The sequence below is a fragment of the Geospiza fortis genome, unplaced genomic scaffold, assembly GCF_000277835.1.
Source record: "Geospiza fortis unplaced genomic scaffold, GeoFor_1.0 scaffold265, whole genome shotgun sequence".
Taxonomy (NCBI): domain Eukaryota; kingdom Metazoa; phylum Chordata; class Aves; order Passeriformes; family Thraupidae; genus Geospiza; species Geospiza fortis.
The window spans coordinates 2,549,308-2,571,454 of NW_005054393.1; the positions used below are offsets into that span (position 1 = coordinate 2,549,308).

The following is a 22,147-nucleotide window of genomic DNA, read 5'->3' on the forward strand; positions in this document are numbered from 1 at the left end:
CTTTGGATAATGTTTTAGGAACTCCTATTTCTCATTGTTCTTACTAGCAGCCATAACATTTGCAATATCAATCTGTGGCAGGAAGCAGGTGTCCTTTTTAAAAGGAAATCTGTAATAATTTAGAGGCCACAGAAAAGGACAGCTTGCAATTCGCATTGCTACAGTCCTGCAGAGAAAACAGGCTACAAGACAGATGCTGATTTATTTAAAATCAAACGAACAAAAAAACAAGTCTTGTGTTTTTTCTCTTTCTCTCCTTTTCTTTGCAGACTTAAGCAATGTATTCAAGCATCTGGCTAATTCACATGCCATTAATTCTCTAAAGATTACATATGCACACCTAATTAGACCTGCATAATTTGTTTTAAAAATGAATGTACTCTCATATTTATATTTTATAGCTGTGCCAAATTCTTAAAGGGCATAGAAGGGAAAATTTTATAAGAGAAATGTGCAGTAATCCTTTCCCTAGAAAAGCTGGAAGTATCAGTAGGGCTGTACCTAATCTTAGTTGCAATACCGTAGACACACTGTTTTGGGTATTAGTGAATGAGTAAATGGCTTTTTAAATACATGAATGAGTGCTTGTAAGAAAGTCTGAGATACAGCCTGTCTTCATATGGGAGCTGGCAGAGTGGGCACCCCTCCTGATGTGTGAGGTCCTATTGTATGGCAGCAATATGACTAATCTTCCCTTTGCGTTTAGTTTGTGGTCTGCAGCGAGTTCCTGCCAGCTGTGCTTTCTTGAGGATTTAATAGTCTCAAACAGCTACAAGGACATGGCTCTCCAAAGGCTGAGAGTCCGATGCTGATGGTATGTGTCTCCTCTTACTCTTGTGTGGCTCTCTACCAGCTTAGCTCTTGAGGCCAATACCACTCAGAAGAATAATTTGGGTCTTGGCAGGCGGTGGATTATCATAGCCTTCTTCAGAGGATGGATGTGGGATGGCAAAAGCTAATGTGTTCCCTGACCCCCGTTCATCTCTCTGGGGCCTGAGTGCTAAAGGCACTCGAATCCTTAGCAGCAGTGACATTCTCCACTTATTCTCAGCAGTGAATTCCTGCAAAGTCTGCTAACCAGCAGTAGAGAGGGTGGTTAGTAGCCGCCTGCTTTGTGTCAGGCTTTCCTGGAGTAGAGTTGCCATGGAGATGGGTGGGAGTTTAACAGAGCAGGGAGCTCGGCGCTTTGCCCTTGTGCGTGTAAATCTGTCTGACATGTCATGTGCATCAGATTTGGCTCTGATGCTCACATTTGAGGTCCACTGGATTTTTTTGCCCAATTCCCATGTAGGAGAGCTGAATAACTGCCATGCAGTATTTGTAGCACTGTGATATTAAAAAAAGGCAGAACTGGGATTGGTGTCTGCTCTTCCAGGGCCAATTTAAAACTAAATCTGGACACCAAAGGATGTTTAGAGCAGGTATCTGAGCTCTGTAAGCTGGAAGGAACTTTCCCAGGCTGGAGCCTTTCTTGTGGCAGCAGTAAGCATATTGGCCATCTGAAAAAGAGAATTATTTAGAGGCAGAAACAGAAATCCTACAGTTAGGGGAGATGTTGGAAGGTGGAATCTTTACAATTAATTTTAGAACTTGTGAAGCAGATTAAAATATGGGGGGAGAGTACTGAATATAAATGTCTGCTTTACACTTACAAAGGGTGTGCAGGCTCCACGTACTCAGAAACATTTCTGGGAAAACATCAATTAAAATGCTTGAGACTGACAAAAGGCTTCCAGGCTGTTGAGGTAAATGGTGACTCATACTGGCCGAGAAGCAGGAAGGAAAAACATTTAATGGCAGCACCACCCCAAGCTGTACTCTGAAATGAGGCTTCCCAGTGGGATGACCTGCAGACACTGGATTTTAGCCAATGTCTGCTGATCTACAGCCTTCAAAGGTGAAGAGCAAATGTATTTTTGAGTGACTTGGCAGCATGCCTACTGGGTTTTTCAATGCATGTAGGTTTGCATGGTGTTATGGAGAGAAACTTGACAGATTTCTAATTTTAGAATAAGAGGAAACAGCCGGGTGGTGAAAATATTTGGAAGGAAGGGTTAAAAAGTTGGAAACTTCGAAGGAAGGGGATAAAGAGTGAATTGGGTAAATACAGAGATGGATCACTTGCTTCAGTAGAAGCTAAAGAGTCCTCCTGAATATGCTGCCCAGGCCATGGCATCAGTTTGAGAGGGGAACAAGATTTCTTCTGTGTTTATCCTAGGCAAAGAGGACTGGTCCTTCCAGCATAAGCTAAAGCTTGTGTATCTCGGAGACTGGTGTGAGCCTGTTGTGTTACTGGAAGAAGGCCTCAACACATGCTTCAAAAGCATCTCCTCCTCCTCCCCCAATCTCCTGTACCACTCTTAACAATTTAATCCATAGCAGTTTGTCTTCACAGGCTGTAATTGATCTGTCTGTGATTTAGCTCATCAGACACTCATTAAAGAGTTTGCAGCCTTTTTTATTCATGAAGAATGAGACTCAAGGATCTAAAACCACCTTGTCTTTGTCTTAACTGGATTCATTTAGTATTCTGGGATTTGGGAAGGCTAATAAACTTAAACGAGCTATTATTTAAAGGTGAACTGCCAAGTGAACATGAAGAATGATCCAAATGCTGGCAGTGTGCCAATGGCTCTCTGTTGTCAGGTGTGAGCAGCAGAGGGAATTGTTGCTAAAACCCCAGATATTCCTCACTGCTCTGCAGTGGGTGTCCCACAATGCCCTGCCCATGAGTGATGGGATGATACAGCTTGCAGGGGAGCTGCTGGAGCTGTGTCTGCAGTGAAGATGGCATTTTGTGCTAGTGATGTCAGTGGGATACACAGACATATTTTGTGCATTGTGTAGAGTTTGAGCTTGACATCTGGTTTTCTTTATTAGGGGCTGCTATTGTTCCGAGCTGCCGCCTGTGCTCTGGCAGTGCCCGTAAGGATGAGCACTTCTCACGTCGCTGGCACACACGTGCTGAGGAAATGCCTGTCCCTGTCCTTTTGCAGGGATACACTGGCAATCTGAAAAGAGAACAATATCTCTGAGCTGCAGAAAACAGTTTCCTTTCCCCACTACTTTAATGGACACTTGAGACATTTCCAAGCTGTGGGAAGAGGAGATTTCGCTCCTTCCTAAGCCTGGCTCCACATGCCATGCACTTCCAGAAAGATGAATAATTCCCTGTAACTGTTGAATTTACTGTGCAGTCATGTGTGTAGTATCATCCAATTGCTTGTGCCTTGGATGTCACGAAAGGGACTATGACCGCCATGGGCTCTTAAGTTGTCCATGGTTTTAAGGCAGCAGGTCTGCCAGGGAACACATGCAGCTGGATCCTGGGTCTGTGCCAAATGTGCTGACCTGTTTGGGAACTGTGGGAAGCTGGTGGGGCCCCGCAGACAAAGCCCTGTGTGAGGGATCTGAATCCTGGCAGGACACGCTGCCATTTACGTGAACTGACTTCCCGCTTGCTGTGCGTATCTGGATTGGGAAATCTTTAGGATTATAAACCTCTCCTAACTGCTTGGAGTCACAGTATTTATAAATACTCCAAGCTTGTGTTTATAGCTATAAGTCATCCTATGTAAATATTAATACCATATTTTTCTTTCTTTGTAGTGTACAGAGGCCAAAAAGCATTGCTGGTACTTTGAAGGATTATATCCTACATATTATATGTAAGTAGTCATTACTTTTCTTTTTCAAAAGAGAATTAGATTTTGTAGGCTCTTAGACTGTTACTCTGTTACTAATTGTACTTTTTCTATAACTCATCTGAGACTTTTGCTAATTCAGAAATGAAGATGCAGTAAACTTTCATTTCCCTCCTTCCCTGTAACCCCTTTCCCTTTTTCCTTATTGAAAAAAGTACAGATCTATTTTGCACACACCCCAGATGACCTTTCCAACTGAAAACAAAACTCAAGTACTTGAACAGCTCTTATTTCAGAACACTGAAAGGAAACATAAGTAGACCAATGTGAAGACAGTTCTCCCTTTGTTTTGAACAAGGACAGGTAATCAGACAGAATACCAAGAATGCTTTGAAAGTAACTTTGTCCCTGTGCTAGTACTCTTGTTTAATTTAGAGAGTTGAGATCATTTGTTATCCATGGCATAACTGTCTTTTTGATGAGTGGCATCTACATTCACATCAAGCTTGAGTATGAACCAAATATCAGTGACCTGTAGGTATATGACTGAGGATCTCTCTAATTGCAGTTTTCTGTTTCATATTGCCCACAGCAATGGCAAAAAAAGTGGAGGAAATATGTGGAGGGGAGGTACATTCATTGTGGGTTTGGGGGCAGAAAGGAGATAAATGTAGTAAACTTTCTACCTGGTTGTATAACTTTATAATTGCAAACAACTGTAAACAGTTAAAAAAAAAAGCAGGGTGGAAAAGCATTAGGTTATCTGTTCCCCGAGCAAGCTCTTTCTTGCTGAAGGATTGGAAATTACTGTAATCCTTATGCTACCCAAGAAGTTCCCTCCCTTTTCTTTTCCACCTCCACTTCATCTGCCAGAAGCAGGAGAGAAATGCTAGAGACAAAAAGCAGCCTGGAAACCAGTTGCAAAACAAAGCCCACAGAAAGAATGAAACACCATGATTTCATCATCTGCGATCCTGGATATTAGCTGCTTAGGAAGTGTTTGTGCCTAGAACTGTCCTTTTTTCAGGTGACTGAAATGAGGAGAATTACTCATAAATGGTTGGCCAAAACAGATGGGGAATTTAAATAAGTTAATTTTCTTTGCATGCTTATAACAATGGGACTTTGGTTCCACCTACATTTTATTTTGCTTTTCTGCAATGTGGGAAAGAAGCTGGGATGTCACAAAATTACAAAAATCCCACTGTACCTTGACATTCAGGAGTGTGTTATTCATCATCACCTTGGTATTTTGCTTATGTTTCTGCCCACGTGCTTTCACAGATAGCGTTTGTCTCCCTTGGCAATACAAAGGGGTGGCTACTTGGAGATTGGGTATTCAGAGATTGGGTTCAGACCCTTTGTGTACATACAGATTCCTGCAAAAGAAAGGACTACAAAAAAAATCCTGTTCTATATTGACATTGTCAAGTCAATCAGAAGACTGTCACTAGTCATCATGTGTTTTGTGGTAGTTACTGCAGCACCATGTTAGCCAAGTCATTGCATGAAAGTGTCGTGGTTGCCACTCTCCTGAATAGTGGAAGTCAATGGAAAAAGGAAGGGGGAAGGGGCAGGATGTGTGTGCTCAGCAATTGTCCCAGTGGTGATGAGTGTCACGTTAATGCTAATGTTGTTGTGCTTATGAGTTTAAGTGGGCAAGAAGAAACACTAGGGAAAGGCGATAAGGATTTGGGGATGGTAAAGCTCGGAGGACAGATACTATGTGTGACAAGTGAAGGAGTAGGGAGAGGGTATTTGAGTGCCCAGGAGCCCAGCAGGGTTAAAGGAGGGATGCATCAAAGCAGGAGGAAGGTCGTGCATATCTGCGGTGCCTGGCCTGTTCTACTTTGTTACTTCTGCAATGTCAGTTTCTGTTGTTCAGGGTCCCCAGCTGCCTCCTACCTGTGCTGTCTTTTCGCACCTCTATGGTGGAGGAGAGCCACAACTCCAATCTCAATATCTTAGGGCGAAGTCCCATTGCTTCAGCATTTGTTTGACCCTTCACTGAATTAATTCAATTTGCTAATCCCACAGAAAGTTGTTCATTTTAGCACATTCGAGTCAGTGTTGAATCAGCTTGGTACAGTTTTTGGCAAACACTGGTGAAATGGGAGGAAGGGAGTATTCTGCATATTGTGGGGGAGGAGGCATGAATAGCATCGTCTCCATCAGCATATGGTTGCATGTTAAATTATCTAAAAGCATCATACATAACTTTGTCCTGGGAGTGCCTCCTCTGTACGAATCTAGATCTGGGATGTGCCCTAGTGAAACAGGTTTTATTTTATCTTACCATTTCTGTAGCAACAGTCCATACCAAGCAGATATATTTAGATTTATATTTAAAGGAGTTTGCAGTAGATTCCACTTGTTTCTATCACTGATTTTGTGAGCAGACTTTTTTCTCCCCAGTTAATATATGTAGTCTCTCCTTTCGTCTTGAGACTATCTTTGGAGACTTAGGAAACCCAGCAATGCAATCCTTTTTAATGATTTTCCTGTGATTTCAGTCCCATGCTGGCACTATGTCACATCTCCAACGGAGACAGTTGGTATTATAAAGAAAAGGTTGGCATGTCAGCTCAGAAATGCCAAGTGCTCTGTCTATTCACAAATGCAGTGTGGGATGCTGGGACCAAGGTATCCCTGAACTGGCCCATCTACAGCCTTATCACTTCTGGGTAGGCACACCCTCCTGGAAGGTGCCTGCCTCTCTTTAAATTACCCAGAGTAATAAAGTCTGGCGGACTGTCATACAAAGTGGTGGCTTGCTTTTCTCAGAAGTTTAAAGGCAAGATAGCTGAGTTAATCTTTCCTGTAAAGGCTCTACTTCAGCCATCCAAAGACAGATAAGAATGTGTCTGCTAAGCCAGAGGAACAGTGTTCCAAAGAAGTGTTCTGGAAATTCAGCTAGATTTGGGTGCCTAAAACTTGCAGTTATATGACAGTTCCTCTTTTGGAGCTTAAGTTTTTTTAGTATTTTTTTTAATTCAATCTGCCTTGCAGTATAATAATTTTAAAAAGAAAAATCTGTTAGAGATATTGTTCAAAACTTTCTTGAATGTGTCTTTTATGCTTTCCATCTTAACAGCTAGGGCAAAGGTTGAAGATCACAGTTCCAGAACTAATGATACATCTTTCTGTCCAATTATTTAATGGTATTAGTATATTTTAAAAATATTTTTTCCAATGGAAATAGTTATTCTATCCTTCATATATCATCAATAAGCTTTAGTTTAATTCAAGCATGTTTCTTCCAAAGGTAGTTCCATTTCTTAAGGCTAGACTGAGAAACTGATAATTTTCCAAAATCTTTTCCCTCTACTGTGGGAGTTAGGTACAGCTTATTTCAGACCAGAAGTGAACATGGAAAGTTTACCAAGAATTTGAGAGACATGTGCTGATCTTCTGTCAGACAATTTCCAAGACTGCTCTTAACTTATTTCCCTAACCCATCCAACCATTTCTCCATGTCCTTGTCGCCTGAGCCACCGGAGACTGTTGTCAGTTAGATATTTTTCTACTACTTCAGCAAAATGTTTTTTTAATATGACTTAGAAAAATAAGTAAGCAAATATGAAGTAGAGAAAAGAATTAGTAATTGGAGTCTAATTCTTATCCTTTGGAAAAGCAGGGAGCCAAGTTATTCCTGAGTTTGCTTAAAGAATTAGATCATACATCTCCTTGTGTGGATGCACAGAAAGTGATTCAGAATTTAAAGCTGTCTCAAGAGACTCAACTGATGCTCTACAAGCATCCTTATCCCACTCTCACTTAAGTAAGCCAGCTCAGCTTTATCTCAGATTTGCTGATGGTTGGCAGAAGAAACAGTCAAGGTACTTTTGATGTGAATAGTAATGTACAGAATGCATTAGATTGCAAAACCACCTTCCCTGTAGGCAGATGCCAGCAGCACTTAAGATACTCCAGTTGTTTTTCCATTTCTAAGTTGGGCATGAATAGGAGAGGAAGGCTGCCTTATGTTTTGCTGATGAGTAGTAGTTTGATTGCAATGATTGTGGATGTGCCCCTCACTGCAGAGTCAAGTGTATTTCCTAGTATGACTGACCAGTCCCATAGGTCTTTTCTGTTTATATTTCCTTCAGTTGTTAGCTACCATCATACTGGGGCTTTTAATGAGGTGATAAATTCCAGATGCATGTTTCTAATCCTCTCCTTGCCAGGCTTCATGGCATATTTATAAAACAGCAGGAATGTTTTTGAGTGTGAGTGGTAGGCATGTGTCCATAGCAATAGATATGCCATGGCTGGTGCCACTGGGTCAGTGAAGGACTCACCCATAGGGAGGGGTACTCATTATCCCCTGCCCTCTGAGCCTCACCATGGTGTTTCTGTTTGTTTGGGATTTTTTAACACATTTAGCTGCCTGCCTGTCCAGGCTGTAAGGTGTACACCTGGTTATGAGAATGTTAAGGGAGACAGTGTGGAAAGCCGTGCTGAAGCTGGGGTAAATGACATCTCCCACCCTCTGATTAATCCACAGATGGCTTCCACTGCCAGTGTAGCAGTGGAAGCTCTTCTTGCTACACTTGGTGTCCCTTCCAGCTACTAGGTGTAGGTGAGATTTGGCTTTTCTAACATCACACCTACTTGTGTATGTGATGATTTCTAAATGCCTCCTTGGTAGCCTCTATCATCCTCTACCTCCTAAATACTGACTTTTGCATCTGAGTTCTGCCCTGGGTTCCTTGTCTTAGGTAGGTCTTGACTTCTCAAAGGTATGCTACTAGGTGAAAAGCCTCCAGAAAGAAACATGAACATTTTCTCTGGAAGGAAGTGTTAACCATTGCTGTTGGTAGTTATGTGAAGAACAGAACAGAGAGGACTGGCATCTCTTATTATCTTCTATTTCTTATCCAAAGCAGGACCTGAATTAATTTGAAAGCAGGTGGAAGTGCTATATTTTTAGGCTAGTATATTTTGGCCATAGAAACCAGTTTACTGCATACAGCAGACAACTGCACACATACACATTTGTATTGATGAAATCTGTTTAATTTTTCATTTAGATTTAGTATAAGAACACTAACTGACACCTAAAAAATAAAAAATTCTTCATGTTTAAGAGGTGTTCCTACCCTGTATGGGAAAAGTAATTTATTTTTCTTATTGTAGAGAAGAATGAGGAATATGTTAAATTTGTGGCTTTTCATGGGTTTTGAAATAATTTCGTTGTGCATTTTCACATGCTTCTCTTACTTTGCTGATTAAGTTTTGTTGTATTTATCACATAGCCATATTCATCTGGGTTTTGAATGTGAGTCCTTTTGTTCTTTGTGATCAGTCCATAATAATTCTGTACATTATCAAGAACCTGCAAAATGTCCCAGGTGAAAACATTAAAAAGGTGGTTTTCTCTTGCTGTTACTCAGACAGCTCAGAGGGCACTTCTTCCATCAACATGTGTCCAAGAGGCTGGGAAATCACCCCAATCCAGACACTGGGTGTGTTGCATGATGGTAGCTATTGTCTGTGCTCCACATCCTGTTATGTTTACTGCTGTTAATTAAGTTGGCTTTCCTGATGGTACACTTAGCTTTCCACTGCAATTACAGCTGCATGAAGTGTCAGCAGGTATGTGCTTAGGGAGGTAATATAGCTGCTGATTTATCCTTCCATTTGATTTGAAGCCACCAGGGAGGAGGGAGAGGGGAGGCAGTGTAATAGTTTTGCATGCTTGCAGGCGCCTTGAATAGCTGGCACTGTACAGACACAGGGACCTGGATTCACCCCAGGGCTCCCTTTTGCAGTGAGCAGCCCCTGGAAGGGCCTGTTTGCAGATGTAGTTCATTGCAAGAATGTAAGGGCACAGTTTGTGTCAAGAAGGAAGACAGCAGTAATCATCAGACCACCTGAATAAAAGGCAACAGAATCCCACCACAACAGCTCAGTCCTCTGTGGCCTTAAACAATAGTGATGCAAAAAGGCAAAGCTTCAAAAGTCAGTGCCCTTGGAGGGGCTTACTCCTTGCTCCAAATAAGAGTTACCCAGCAGGTAGATGCCTTGCCACAAACTGGAATTTCCTTCAGTGGATCAATTATCTAAGGCAATCTGGGATGAATTAGGCTGCCAAATTAACACCCAGCTCAACTTGCTAGGAGTAGATCCTGGAGAGGGGTTTAGTATATCAACCTTCACAAGCCATCAAATGGGTGATGGACCTAATTTCAGATTTAAAAGATGATTTTGGAGTTGGAGGCTGACCAGGTATAGGCAGCTAATTCTGAGAAGGTGAGGAAAGAGGAAAAGAGGGCATCCTCTGTCTTCTAGTGGAGTACTCCTCTGAGACCAGACCTTCCCCTGGCTGAGGTGGAGCAGAGAACCCAGTCCCATCCCCTTCTCATTTCCAGAGGATGTGATAACCACAGTTGTGACTTACTGTGAGTGAGCCTCACTTTTCCCTGTGGAAGGTGTTTGATTTGAAATACTCATCAGGTCTTAATTCTTCCATGTCCCAGGCAAGAACCCTAATGAGAGACTGAGAATAAGTTTCTTCTGGCTTCCTGTCAGTGGGACAGGAAAAGTTGCACCTGGTTTGAGCTTCAGTGGACAGTGTCAGAGTGCATTTGACACCTGAGTGATCTTGAAGTTCTAACCCTTTCTAAGTAGGGAGACCCCGAATTAAGGTTTTGAAAGACTTGATGGCACTTAACAGCTGGCCATTACTACCCAGTCCGTCTCTGCATTTGATCATGCAGTGACTTGGTGCAGGAAAAAAGGGTTTACTATGCTTTAGTATTTTAAATTGAGGCAGACAGCAAATTCCTGGATACCCATTGCCCCCTGCCAGCAGACTTATGCTTCCTCAAAGCAGGGATGAGATGCAGTAGGACTGCCTGCCCACTGGGAGCAGCTTGAGATACGAAGAGCTAATCATCTATTTAATAAGGGGCCTGATGGTTAGCTAGAATTCTTCATTCCTGTTGATACAAGAAATCTACAATTCCACCTCCAGAAAATTCAACTCGTCATACACGTTATCTGTGGCTTACTTTTGTCAGAGCCTTAAGCAATGCTGTTTCTCTGCTTTGTTCTGTGAAAGAAAAGCCTGCAGCCTGTGTTGAAAAATGGCTCTTTAAGGCTCCATATACTGCCAAAGCCCAAACCACCGCAATTCTTGCTAGGTTCTGCCACAAGGGGAGCAGAGAAAATTTCTAGAAGGATATGTGCTGGCCAGAAAGCCATGTAGTGGTACTTTACAGACTACAAAGAGAGTTCCTCTGCAGGGTGGTTTTCTTCTTGGGATCTGGAAAGAGAGGCTGGGGTTATGGTAAACCTTTGGGTAGCAGAAGGTTGTGAGAAGGATTGGTTTGATAGGAGCATCTGAGCAAATACTTCTCATCCCATCAGAAGTGGGGGAGGATTTACTGTATTCTGCTGAGTTCTTGCACAGAGATGGTATTTATAAGCTCTTCACCTAAAGAGTGATTGAGAAATGAGCTCTTTTTCAGCTGTTGCCTACTCTAGTTTTTCATGTCTGTGTGAAGGACAGGAGCCAAGTATCTTGTCTTGTAGGAGATTTTAGTTGTGTCAAAGCAGGCAGGACTCTAATCTGAGCAAATACTCTTCTGTCTCAGTTGTTTCTACTCTGTAGAAAAAAATACCTGACAGCCCTTTTCCTTTGTTTTTGGCTTACATTTTCTTACATAAGGGCTGTGTGATTTACTAAGTACCTGGATAACTATCTCTCTAGTGCTCTCTTTAATACCAGTACAGATGTGCACTGGGGTCACAGCTCCATTCATCTATGAAGCAGCTGTATTCATTATAATAAACTTATCTATTCATACTTATCAGACCTTTGTTTGACAAGGCACTGTTATTGCATATGCTGAGAGATCACCTTTGCTATTTATAAGAAGATAAATGCTTTTGGGTGCATTTAGAACCTGTAACTGCAGGCGTCTGCTGAAAATTAGGCCAAGGAGACACAAATGACCCTAAGACCAAGGCTGGAATGCACATGTTACCTACAGCCAAAGACCTTGCCTGTCTTACTGCTCCTCAAGCACCCAAGTGAATGCCAGTGGAAGGATGTGGCCTTTGTGTTGCAGCATCTTTCTGGAGAGAGATTGAACAATTTTGGGACTTTCTGAGCCCATGCTCTGACTCCTGAGTTCAGAGTTGGACTCTGTTTCTATTTCCATGTTCTGTGGGCACCTGTAGCAAAACAGATTCCTTGGGATAACCCCTCCATTGTGTGGTGGTTTTCCCCACGTCTGCCCATAGTCTGTGTCTTTCCTTAGACAGCAGTACAGGCAATGGGTTTGATTTGAGGGCTGCTTTTTATGGAAAGATGGAAATGCACTTACAAAATGTCTGAAATGAATAAAAGTTCCAGTAAACTTGGTAGAAAAAGAACTCTTTCTCAATTACATGGTACACCTTCAGTTATCTTCCCCATTTTTTGTCTGTCAGGTCTAAGTCTTGTGGCAGTGTACCTCAGTGACATCACTCCTCATAGATAGCACAGCCATGACTCAGAGCTTCATCAGAATTGTTTCTGATAGTCACTTTGTGGTGATTGCCTGCTTTTTCTTTTTGTTTCAAGACTTATTTGTTTTTTCTCTGTTCCTGACAGCTGAGTTACAAGCAGATTAGATTATTTTATTTTTAAAACTTCCTTTGTCCTAGAACAAGTAAATGTGTGTGCACACTTCAGCTGTCTGCTGGCATCAGTTCCATGGGAGCAGATCTGAACCTTCTGACTTTGAGGGCTCAGCATTGAATCTGCCTGGAGATGACCCAGCCTCAGCAGTTCATCCCTTGCAGTTCTTATGAAGACTCCTTCTGGTCTTTTGCCTGTGCCAATATTAGGGCTGCATCTGTCGCTTCCTTAGCTTCATCTAATGTTACTACCAACCCCCAAAATATTTCCTTTGTGTTCTTAACTTTGCTCTACTGCTGTATTTTCATTTACACCATTCCCTGACTCCCTTCAGTTTTCTTGTCCCCCACTCCAAAACTGCCAGTGCTTCTTGTGTTTCAATGAATTCCAGTTTGTATCATAGAATTTACAGATATCAGCAGCAATCATTTAACCTTTGACTGGTATGCAGCCTTTTTTTGGAATTCATGTCAGGCTTTTCTTCAGAACAAGATGAGGTTAGAGATGATGCAGTTTACTGTATCTGGTGGTTGATGTGGGGTTGTGGTTTTATTTCACCCGCTCATCCTCTGGCTTTGTGTCTACAGTAGTGTTTCTGCCACTACATGTGGATTGACAATTTTGTTTTCACTCTTCCAAAATGCATTACTAATTAAACATCTTAAATGTTAAATCAGATTTTGGCCCATATGATGCAAAACCTCTAAAGAAAAAAACCTAAGAATACTACAGCTTCCATTTCAAAGATGTGGTGGTGGTAGGGAATGCAGCTCTTTGCTGCAGCAGCTCTGCTAGGAAGGGAATTGTTCAGCTGTGTAGATGCAGGTATAATTGGAGAGGAGCTGTTGGACCGTATTGTTGAGCAGCTATTATCCACAGAACACATGCAAGTAAAGAGTTGGTTTGTAAGGTTTGGGTCATACCATAATTCTTTATGAGAAACTCTGCTTTGCTTGTCCATAAAGGAAGGAAGTTCAGTGCCATGATTTAAGTGTGAACCCAGAGAAAAAATATATCCCTGTGATCTGACACGCTGTGTAACTTTGTTCTGTGACACAGCACTTCCTTGGTGTGCCAGCAGTTCAAGACATTGGACATGCACAGACAGTCCTTTTATCCACCGAATTATGAATGAAAATATGTACCTTCTAAATCATAAATCCCATTGCACACAGTTTTTGAAAGAGAGACTCTATTCTCGGTGAAGTTGCAGATTAGCAAAGCAACTAATTGTGTCTTATCCTGTGTCAAAGGTTAACTTCAGATCAATGAAATGAACGTTGCCCTAGGGAAATGCAGTTCTTGAAATCACCACTGATCTGTGAAAGAGGGAAATTGACTTTAGAAAAGTCTTCTGGAGATGGATTCAGTCCACTTGTGATTGTTAGTAAGGGTCATTCTGCTTCAACTGGCTTTAGGCACATTGGTCCTTCCTTGTAAAGCAAAGCCAAAATATGGGTTCAATTTAAAGAAAATGCATGCCATTCAATAAATATATGTACATGTGCTTTATTATGGTTTTTTTAATGAACCAGGGTCTTAATTCTGCTGTGATTTGCCGTCAGGCAGTGAGAGATAGTACATCAAAGACTGATTATACTTAAGCTTGCATGTTAGTCCATTAATAAGCTGATTTTGTTGTTGACTTTTGCAGGCTAATAAATATGGCTTTTGTAAGTAAGTTAATTGTCTTTTAATTGGGATGAATATTGTCAGGAGTTGTTTTGTTTTTCCACAGCGCATAGAATCAAGAACAAGAGATCAGCAGAGCTTTTGCTGTAGCCTGATGGCAGTATCAGCAAATGGAATATTCACTCTTCCAGTCCTTTTTAGTGCTACTGTCAAGTGGTGGGGAGTACAGACAGCAGGTTGGCATCATCCTTGATTCCAGCCTTGATTCCATGCACTTAGATGTGGGTACATGTGTCCATTCTCACAGGCACACAGAATAAAGCACCTTTTTGGTTTTATGGGTAAAAAGTGACAAGGTTACCAGTGTCAGATCTCAAAGGGTTGTGAGGGTTGTAGTACTGGTTTCCTTTCACAGATCCACCCAGCAAATGCAGTGGTCAGCCTGGGATGAGCTGGCTGAGCTTACTGGCTTTTACAGTAAGAAAGCTTACTGACTGCCAGGAATTGGAGCCACCATGAGAGACTCCTCCATCCTTTGCATCATTGTTTTCAACTTTCATTTGAAAGTTCAGTCACCTGAAACTTCTCTTGATGACCTGTTTGTTTGTCAGTCAGTGGTCTCAGGAGCTACATAAATATTCAGCAGTGTAGCCTTTCTGCCTTCCAGCTGGTGCTTTAGCCTTCTTTTGCAGGAATAAAAGCTAAGCCTTTGACACTTTAAAATGGTGCTGACTTGTAACCTGGATAACTTAAAGATAAAAAACAGATTGAGGTACTAAATTCCTCTACAGATGCTCCTTTAATCTTGGTGGTTTGAATGACCATAATTATGTATTTTAAAATAGCCATTTCCTATCTTTTCTGGCTCTGGAGAAAACAAGTGCAAAATAAGCAAGGCAAGGGTGGGCATGGGGGAGGTGTGTGTGCAGTCTCTGTGACATCTCTAAGTTTTATTACAGGTGAAGCTCTTGGGCCTCTGGGAAGTGGTGCCTCCACTCCCCATCCTGTGTGTGGTCAGATGTAGGAGTCTGGACTGACAGAGCTAGTGTGTGGAGGCAGAGATAAAGACTGCTCACATTCCTAAAATCCTTCTTTTTATTTTTGTCCTGATGGACTCAAGAAGGGTTTCTAGATTTATGGGCTCAGTTTCTTCTCAGCTTTTCTGGCCTAACAAAATGGTTGCTGTGCAGCATCAGCCAAGGGAGCAAGTACCCATCACCATGGATTAAGTGCTCCAACCAAAGCATGTTGAAGAGCAAAGGGGTACCATGAGCACTGGTGTAACAGAAGACAGCAGCTCCCAGCCCATTTTGTAAGGAACCTGACTCTGTCCTTTACTTCAACATGTCTTGAAAGCTCCTGTTGGGTTGAACAACTGTGGAAACATGGAGGAATACTTAATTTCTTGGTCCCAAGGGGACTGAAGTTAATGTTGATTTGCTAAGTCTTGTTAGTAGTTATGTGAGATTTGGTAGCTTTGAGTATGAGTAGTTGTCAGGGTCTTGGGAAGCTTTAAAGAAGGAAAATTGCAGATGGGTCACTTTCATGTTCAATGGCAGCAAAGCAGGGGTTTTCTCTTTTGGCATGAGCAACTTCCTTGGCCTGAGTCTCAAACTGGGTGCCTGAGTCTCTTAATGAACCTTGCCATGATGATCATGTCAGATCCTCCAGCTTGCCTGAATAAATCCTACTTATTTTTCATCAGAAGAGCATGTAACTGTTTTCACTTGCAAAACAACTGATTTTGTATCCATAGAGCATCCTCCTCTGGCCCCAGTTAGAGGCTGAACTCTATGTGACAATGTATTTTCTGAGCGAAGCCTTGTTAATTGAGCATGTAAATGTGTAATTGTCTGTACAATTATTCAGTTGACATGGTTTTAGTTTGCATACAAATATGGGAGCACAGTCATGCAGTTGAGCAAATTGTCCAAGATCAGATGCTTAAATAAATATATGCATTCTGCACACAGATGTGAACACCCTTAAAAAGATCAATCCAGTTGTGGTCACCTCCTCTTTTCTTTTTGTATGTGGGTATGATAATCTTATTGCTATATGCTTATTTTCATTCAAGTCTGTAACATACCACAGATTCTGTGTTAACTTGGTCCTTTTCCCTGCTAAGTAGGTTTCACTGGTGTGGGAATAGGAGTTACCACAGGAATTGTTCAGAGGTTGCCCTTAATGTATGTGCTTGCTTTTTGTGCAGTGGTACCTCGTGCTCACAATGACTGGGGATGGAATACCTTTGAAAATGTTCTGTGCATACAAAATATTAATTTGAAGTGTGGGGGTTTTTTAGAGGAAAGGCTGCTTTAATAATGGGACTGCTGGCAGTTGTAGTCCAGTGCAACTTCTGAGAAGAAAAAAGGGCATAAAATTTGCAAATAATGGTACAATTGGAATTTTCTCTGCACTCAGTGGCTTCTCTGCTTGGAAGGTGCTTATTTCAAAGAAAGGGTGATCTGGCAGTTTCATTTTGGCAGTTCTTGTCCCTGTGAATAAAACTCCAAAGATCTGTTGGGGGTCCGCAGTATTCATTTACTTTGAAAGAAAACGCAGTGATACTGCTTTTTCTTATAACTTGTCCTTTTTTTATATAGAACTGAACACCATATTTGGTCTTTTAGAGGTGGTTTGAGATTAAGTATATAGGAAGTTAGTTTCAATAACAGGGGAAAAGTTCCTGAATAGGGATAGAACTGTGCCGTGCATATGAATGACAGCTTTATCCAGCCAAGGGTAGTCTGTTCTTAAAACAATACTTTGGTTGGGGGTGTGAATGGTGTCAGGGTTGGGGATGCCATTTCAATCTGAGTGACAACCACTCAACATCCCTGTGTCTTTGTTTCTCCACAGATGTCGCTCCTATGAGGATTGCTGTGGCTCAAGATGCTGTGTAAGAGCTCTCTCTATCCAGCGACTATGGTATTTTTGGTAGGTGCAGGGCATTTGGGAATTTTGTGTTTCTCCTCATCTTGTTGGTCAGACTTAAATCAGGATATTGCCAGCCCTGGTATTTTAAAGTACAGTAGGTGCAAGTATGTAGGAAGGTATGTGTGTACATAGAAATGCACAGATTTTGTTTCTTTCTTATAAAATTCTCCTGATGTAGTAAGAAAACACTGAGAAAGGAGGTTAATCATGTCAGGCTGACCTTTCCTGCTTCTGCATCCTGCTGCTTTGTACAAGCAGCGGTTCCACTTTTATCCAGAATCGCTGAATTCTTTATGCCTGTCCCAGCTACTACCAAACAGCAACATTCTTCCTGGTTTTTGGGCACTCAGTTTTAAAAATGGATCCTATAAGCAGGATTGTGCTTTTAGGCAGGATTTAATATATTCCTGCCAGCTGAATTGAGGCTTCAATTAAAAAGGAAGAGAAGTACATTTATGACTATGAGGATTTCACTGGAGATGACAGCAAAGGAAAAGAAGGCAGAAGGACTGAGCTTGTGAAACCAGCAGCTCAGTAATCTGGATAAAGCTTAAACTAATCACTCTTATATGCATAATGAAAAAATAAGGTAAGTTCCTTTTGGAGTGGAATTTAAGAAAGCACCTGAATAAAACCTTCTCATTACAGTTGAGAGAAAGAAAAGGCTCCCTAGAAAACCTTTTTTCAGGCATTTTAATGTGGAATTTGAAGATTGATTTTTAAAAAAGCCTTCAAAACTGAAACAAATAAACAGTGAGAAATAGAAGCCTGATGTATACTATAATACAGAGATTTCCCAGAGCTGACTGTGGGATTTCAATGTACAATCCTTACTGATATAAGTGAAGAGCTCTCTATCTCAATCCCTGGGGTAACATCGTAAATCTCTGTTTTTCTGTTCAGAAAAAAATCCTCTGCAGGAACACTGCCAAAGGGGAATGTATAAATATTGGCTCAGGGAAAAAGAACCTCCTTCTGCTCTCATTTCTGATGTAGAAACAAGAACAGAGTTTGAGCCTTTGCATGAAGTAACTCTTGCTGCCATTCTGTGCCACAATCTTCCTCTCAGCCACCTGGGAATTTTCCAGAGATAAGCATGATGTGTAGGCTTGCCTCTGGCCAACTTCCTTGCCTTCCAAAAAAGCACAGTTGTCATTGTCTTCCAGTAAAAGGCCATGAAACAAGGTGGCAATTACAGGCAGAAGAACCATTCCAATGTACAAGAGCTTTTATGAGTCACTGGAGTGTCTGGTAACTGATCAAGGAAACACAGTGAAAGCTGCTGTCTAAAGACCAAAACCTGATGTGCCCTTGCTGCATGTTCCTGTTTCCACCACAGCAGGGCAAGGAAATGATGAGGACAGTTTAATTAGGTTGGAAAAGATGCTGAGAGAAGGAGAATGGTGGCTAAATAATGTCCTTTTTTTAATGGAGAATGTAATATCCCATATAGGAAGCACAAAGCAAAGTTTGTCACCATCAATAATGAATGCTTCAGTCTTCTGGCTTGAGCTTCAGTGCCAGCTACTGTATTTCCAATGGGAGATGAAATTAAAATGTTGAGTTAATTTAAGAATATCTAAGATTCTTCTTTTAATGGCAAATGCAGAACAGTATTCCTCTCTGTACTCCACCAACATCCTGAGCAGCATAGATGCTGTAAGCCTGGGGCCTGCATCCAAGATGTGCAGCTTGAAACAGTCCTGGAATTTCAGTTTAGGGTCTCAGCAGCCAAGGTCACGTGTGAACCTGAACTTTTGAAAAGTTCAAGTGTGTTTTACTTTTGGGTTACATGCCAGAGAACACTGACAATAGTACTAATCACTGAAGATGTCCATAATACATCCATGAGTGCTCCATGAGTGCTATCCCAAATGATAGACCTGCTCTCAAGAGGCAAACTGTTTGAGAAATCCTGTTAAAAATTGTAGGCTGATGTATTCTCAGTGAACAGTCTGGATTTAAATGCTGCCTGAATGTGCAGGTTTTGACTTCCCTCTTCTTTTTGCCTAGGTTCCTATTGATGATGGGAGTTCTGTTCTGTTGTGGAGCTGGTTTCTTTATCCGAAGGCGGATGTACCCTCCTCCATTAGTAGAAGAACCTACTTTTAATGTGTCTTATACCAGACAACCAGTCAACACTGCATCAGGTCAGAGACTGCTCATAACAAGTTTCTTACTTTGGCCAAGGCACTAAAAAAGGGTGGGTTTTGAGCTTTTGCTTCACTGGTTTTTGGACACTGTGTGATTTGTACAAGGGATTGCACTGCACTCAGACATGCATCCACCTCCTGAGTGATGTCCTCAGCATTTCCAACAGCATAATTCAGCTGCAGTGTACAGAAGTGGTGTTGAAACACAGGATGACAGAAGTTTCAGTTCTCTTTCAGTTCCTAATACCTTTACAGGAGTGTGTCCATGCATGGAAGGAGGCTAGCAAGCTCTCCCTTTGCAGTGTAGACAAAATGATAGGTGTCCAAATTCAACAGTCCCAGAAAGAAAGAGTTTTAAATACAATTGATAACGGCTGGCTGAAGAAAGAGCTGAAGGAAAGCCTAGCATTTTCTTCTACAATCTGGCCATCTTGCAGTTTTTTTTGATTTGCCTTCAGTGTTCTCTCCTGCAGTCTTTCTGTGCCAAAGTGGTCTTTTTCCCCTTGTTAGTCTGATTGCTGTGTCTCTAGTAAGTAAATACTGTGAGCATCAGGAGAACCTACCTAGTGAGGGCTCCTCTGCCAAAATTGCTTTCTAAGTTTGTAATTTCTTCCTTTCTTGTAGCTAGTTCTGGTTGGGAACACTCCTAGGCCTAAATGGTTAAAAAGATGTTGCAGACACAAACTGACACTTCTTTGTTTAAATTCTAAGGGTTTTTAGGGCTCCCATTCCGCATCTGTTTTTCTCCTTATCTGAACAGTGTATTTTGCAGCTGGGGGAGAGCCAGTCCAACTAGACTAATATTTTTAAGCCTGAAAAATAGCCTGAAATTTATGTGAACAGGGAATGTCTTTGGCTGAACTGATAAACACCAGATTTAAATTTAGAGCACAGTTTTACTCTTTCATGGCGCTTCATGGAACATTAATTGTGGGCAAATATAAAATAAGCACAAGCTCTTTGATGACCTGATTATGGCACCTGCTTCCAGACTGTTACTACTGTTACTTAAAAGCTTAGTTCTGAGCTAACCCCACAGTTTATTTTATTTTTTATTTTTAGTTTTTTCCACTGTTCTAGAAATATTTAACAGCAAAAGCAATGAGAATTAGTATTCAAGCAAGTTCCCATTTTCCAGTAATTACTCTTCTGGGTTTGGTACCAGTAGCCAACTCACTGTTGAGGTGGAGCCCTCAAAATGTGGCTCATTGCCTATCTCCTTCCTTCCCTGCAGAGATAGCAGCAGCATCTTTTGCCATTCCAGCAGTATCTGCTGGGAGTGCTCTTCTGGGAGCCTGACTGGGAGAATGGAAGGGGAAGATCTCTTAGAAGCTGTGTCATTATAGGAAACACAGACTGGCAACAAAAGAATAAAACCTGTTGCTCAGCCATGACTTTTTTTCCCAGTCCATCTTTATTTAAACAGACAGAGAGAAAGAAAATTAAAAAAACTAACTTAGATCTTGAGATATTCTGTGACTTCTGTTGCATTAAGTCATCTTCCACCACCCACTGTGATATCTGAGGAGGGTTACACACCAGCTTTGTTCTTATGGCAGCAATCTCTGTTACTCCTTATGTGTCACAGCCAAGGAATTTTGTGTTTGGCCATATATTTCCTTTCCTTGTCCCTGCAGGCTCCAACATCATTTCCTAAATTGAATCTATGCAAAGCAATCCTGTCCCATTGTGTTAGCCAAGAGTAACTGACTGCAGCTTGGCTCTTTGCTTCATACAGGTTCACCTCTAAACTGTGGGAGGGAAATTATCCATCTGAGCTTCACTCTGGCTTATCAGCAGATCCAGGACACCACAAAACAATCTCTGAAGTCCTTTTGTAGAACTTGACACCTGAATCAGGGCCACAGTAGAGAATCCTTTGTCCATCTGGGATCTCACACCTCTCCTCTCCGCAGACAGAAAAGCTTTTCTGTCAGAGCAACTGAACAGGGCTTGCTGTTTCCCCTTTGAAATGGTAGTTGCTTGGGGCAGTGGTGCCCTTTGCTTCACTAAGTGATATCCACTGGATCAAAACGGAAACTTTTTGGTAGTATCTGAAGAGGTGAATGCAATCCTGACAGCTTGTTTTTTTTTTTCTGGAAGGGAGGAAGACTTCTTGTCTTTGTTCTGATGCGTACTTTGAAAAACCTTGTCTGAGTACGCAGAGCACAGGCCCTGGCAGAGCACAACCTGATGCCTGTGCTGTTGCTGATACCTTTTCTCTCCTTTTCTTTCTTTCAGGGTCACAACAACCTGGAGTGCCGTATTACACAGATCCAGGCGGACCTGTGATGAATCCCATGGCTATGGCTTTCCACGTCCAGCCCAATTCCCCACAAGGAAACCCGGTTTACCCACCCCCACCTTCCTATTGCAACACACCACCTCCCCCATATGAGCAGGTGGTGAAATCCTCCACATGAGGACTCTGGCTCTCTGACCTGACTGTGTGAGAAGAAGGTGCAGTTGCAAAATGACCAAGATGAAGGGCACCTGCCCTTTTGAACACTTGCTAATTCTCCAAGTCCTCTCTCCTTCCCTTCCCTGCACCTTTCCTCATTACAGTTACTTGCAAAAGGGTGATTTTTAAATTTTTTTTCTTTTTTTTTTCTTTTAGTAGAAGTGGATTTTTTCTTTTTCTTCAAAATGAGAGAAGTTGTCTTTGTAATGCTTTTAATGGAAACCTATATTTAAAACCTGTATGTCTTTCTCTTTATTTATTGTTTGTTTCAATTGAGGTTTTAATTGCGTTGTGGCAGGTTACTGATAGCAATTCTTGTGACCCCAGAGTGATGTGCAGCCTCCTAAGATCCCGCAGCAGAAATGTCCTCAGCCAAGGGAAATGACAGACAAAGAAGATAAAGGTAGAAGCAGCAAGGCAATGATTTTACCAGAAATTGTGACTACCATCTTTCGCTTTTACTATTTTCTTTTACAGTTCAGTTCTGATATATAACAAAATGATGCTCTGATAAAATCACTGTGACTAGAGTACCAGTATTGGTTGAGTTGTGGCAGGGGCTCTGCCAAGTGCCCTAGAAAAGAGGGAGTTGTTACTTTAAATGATGCATCCAGAATTAAGGACTGGGACTTGAGTGTTTCTTGCCCATCATGTGAATTTCATCTGTGTGATCGGCATCTTGGCT

General features: G+C 41.6%; 1 protein-coding gene across 1 annotated transcript; it reads left to right on the forward strand.

The window, feature by feature from the left end:
* The first annotated feature begins 749 nt into the window (after window positions 1–749).
* VOPP1 (VOPP1 WW domain binding protein) lies at window positions 750–21,703 on the forward strand. The gene is made up of 5 exons (XM_031060872.1): window positions 750–814; window positions 3,610–3,668; window positions 16,771–16,848; window positions 18,862–18,998; window positions 21,243–21,703. Exons 1-5 carry the CDS (start codon window positions 806–808, stop codon window positions 21,422–21,424), a joined length of 465 nt encoding a protein of 154 aa, XP_030916732.1. The 5' UTR covers window positions 750–805; the 3' UTR covers window positions 21,425–21,703.
* Window positions 21,704–22,147: the final 444 nt, after the last annotated feature.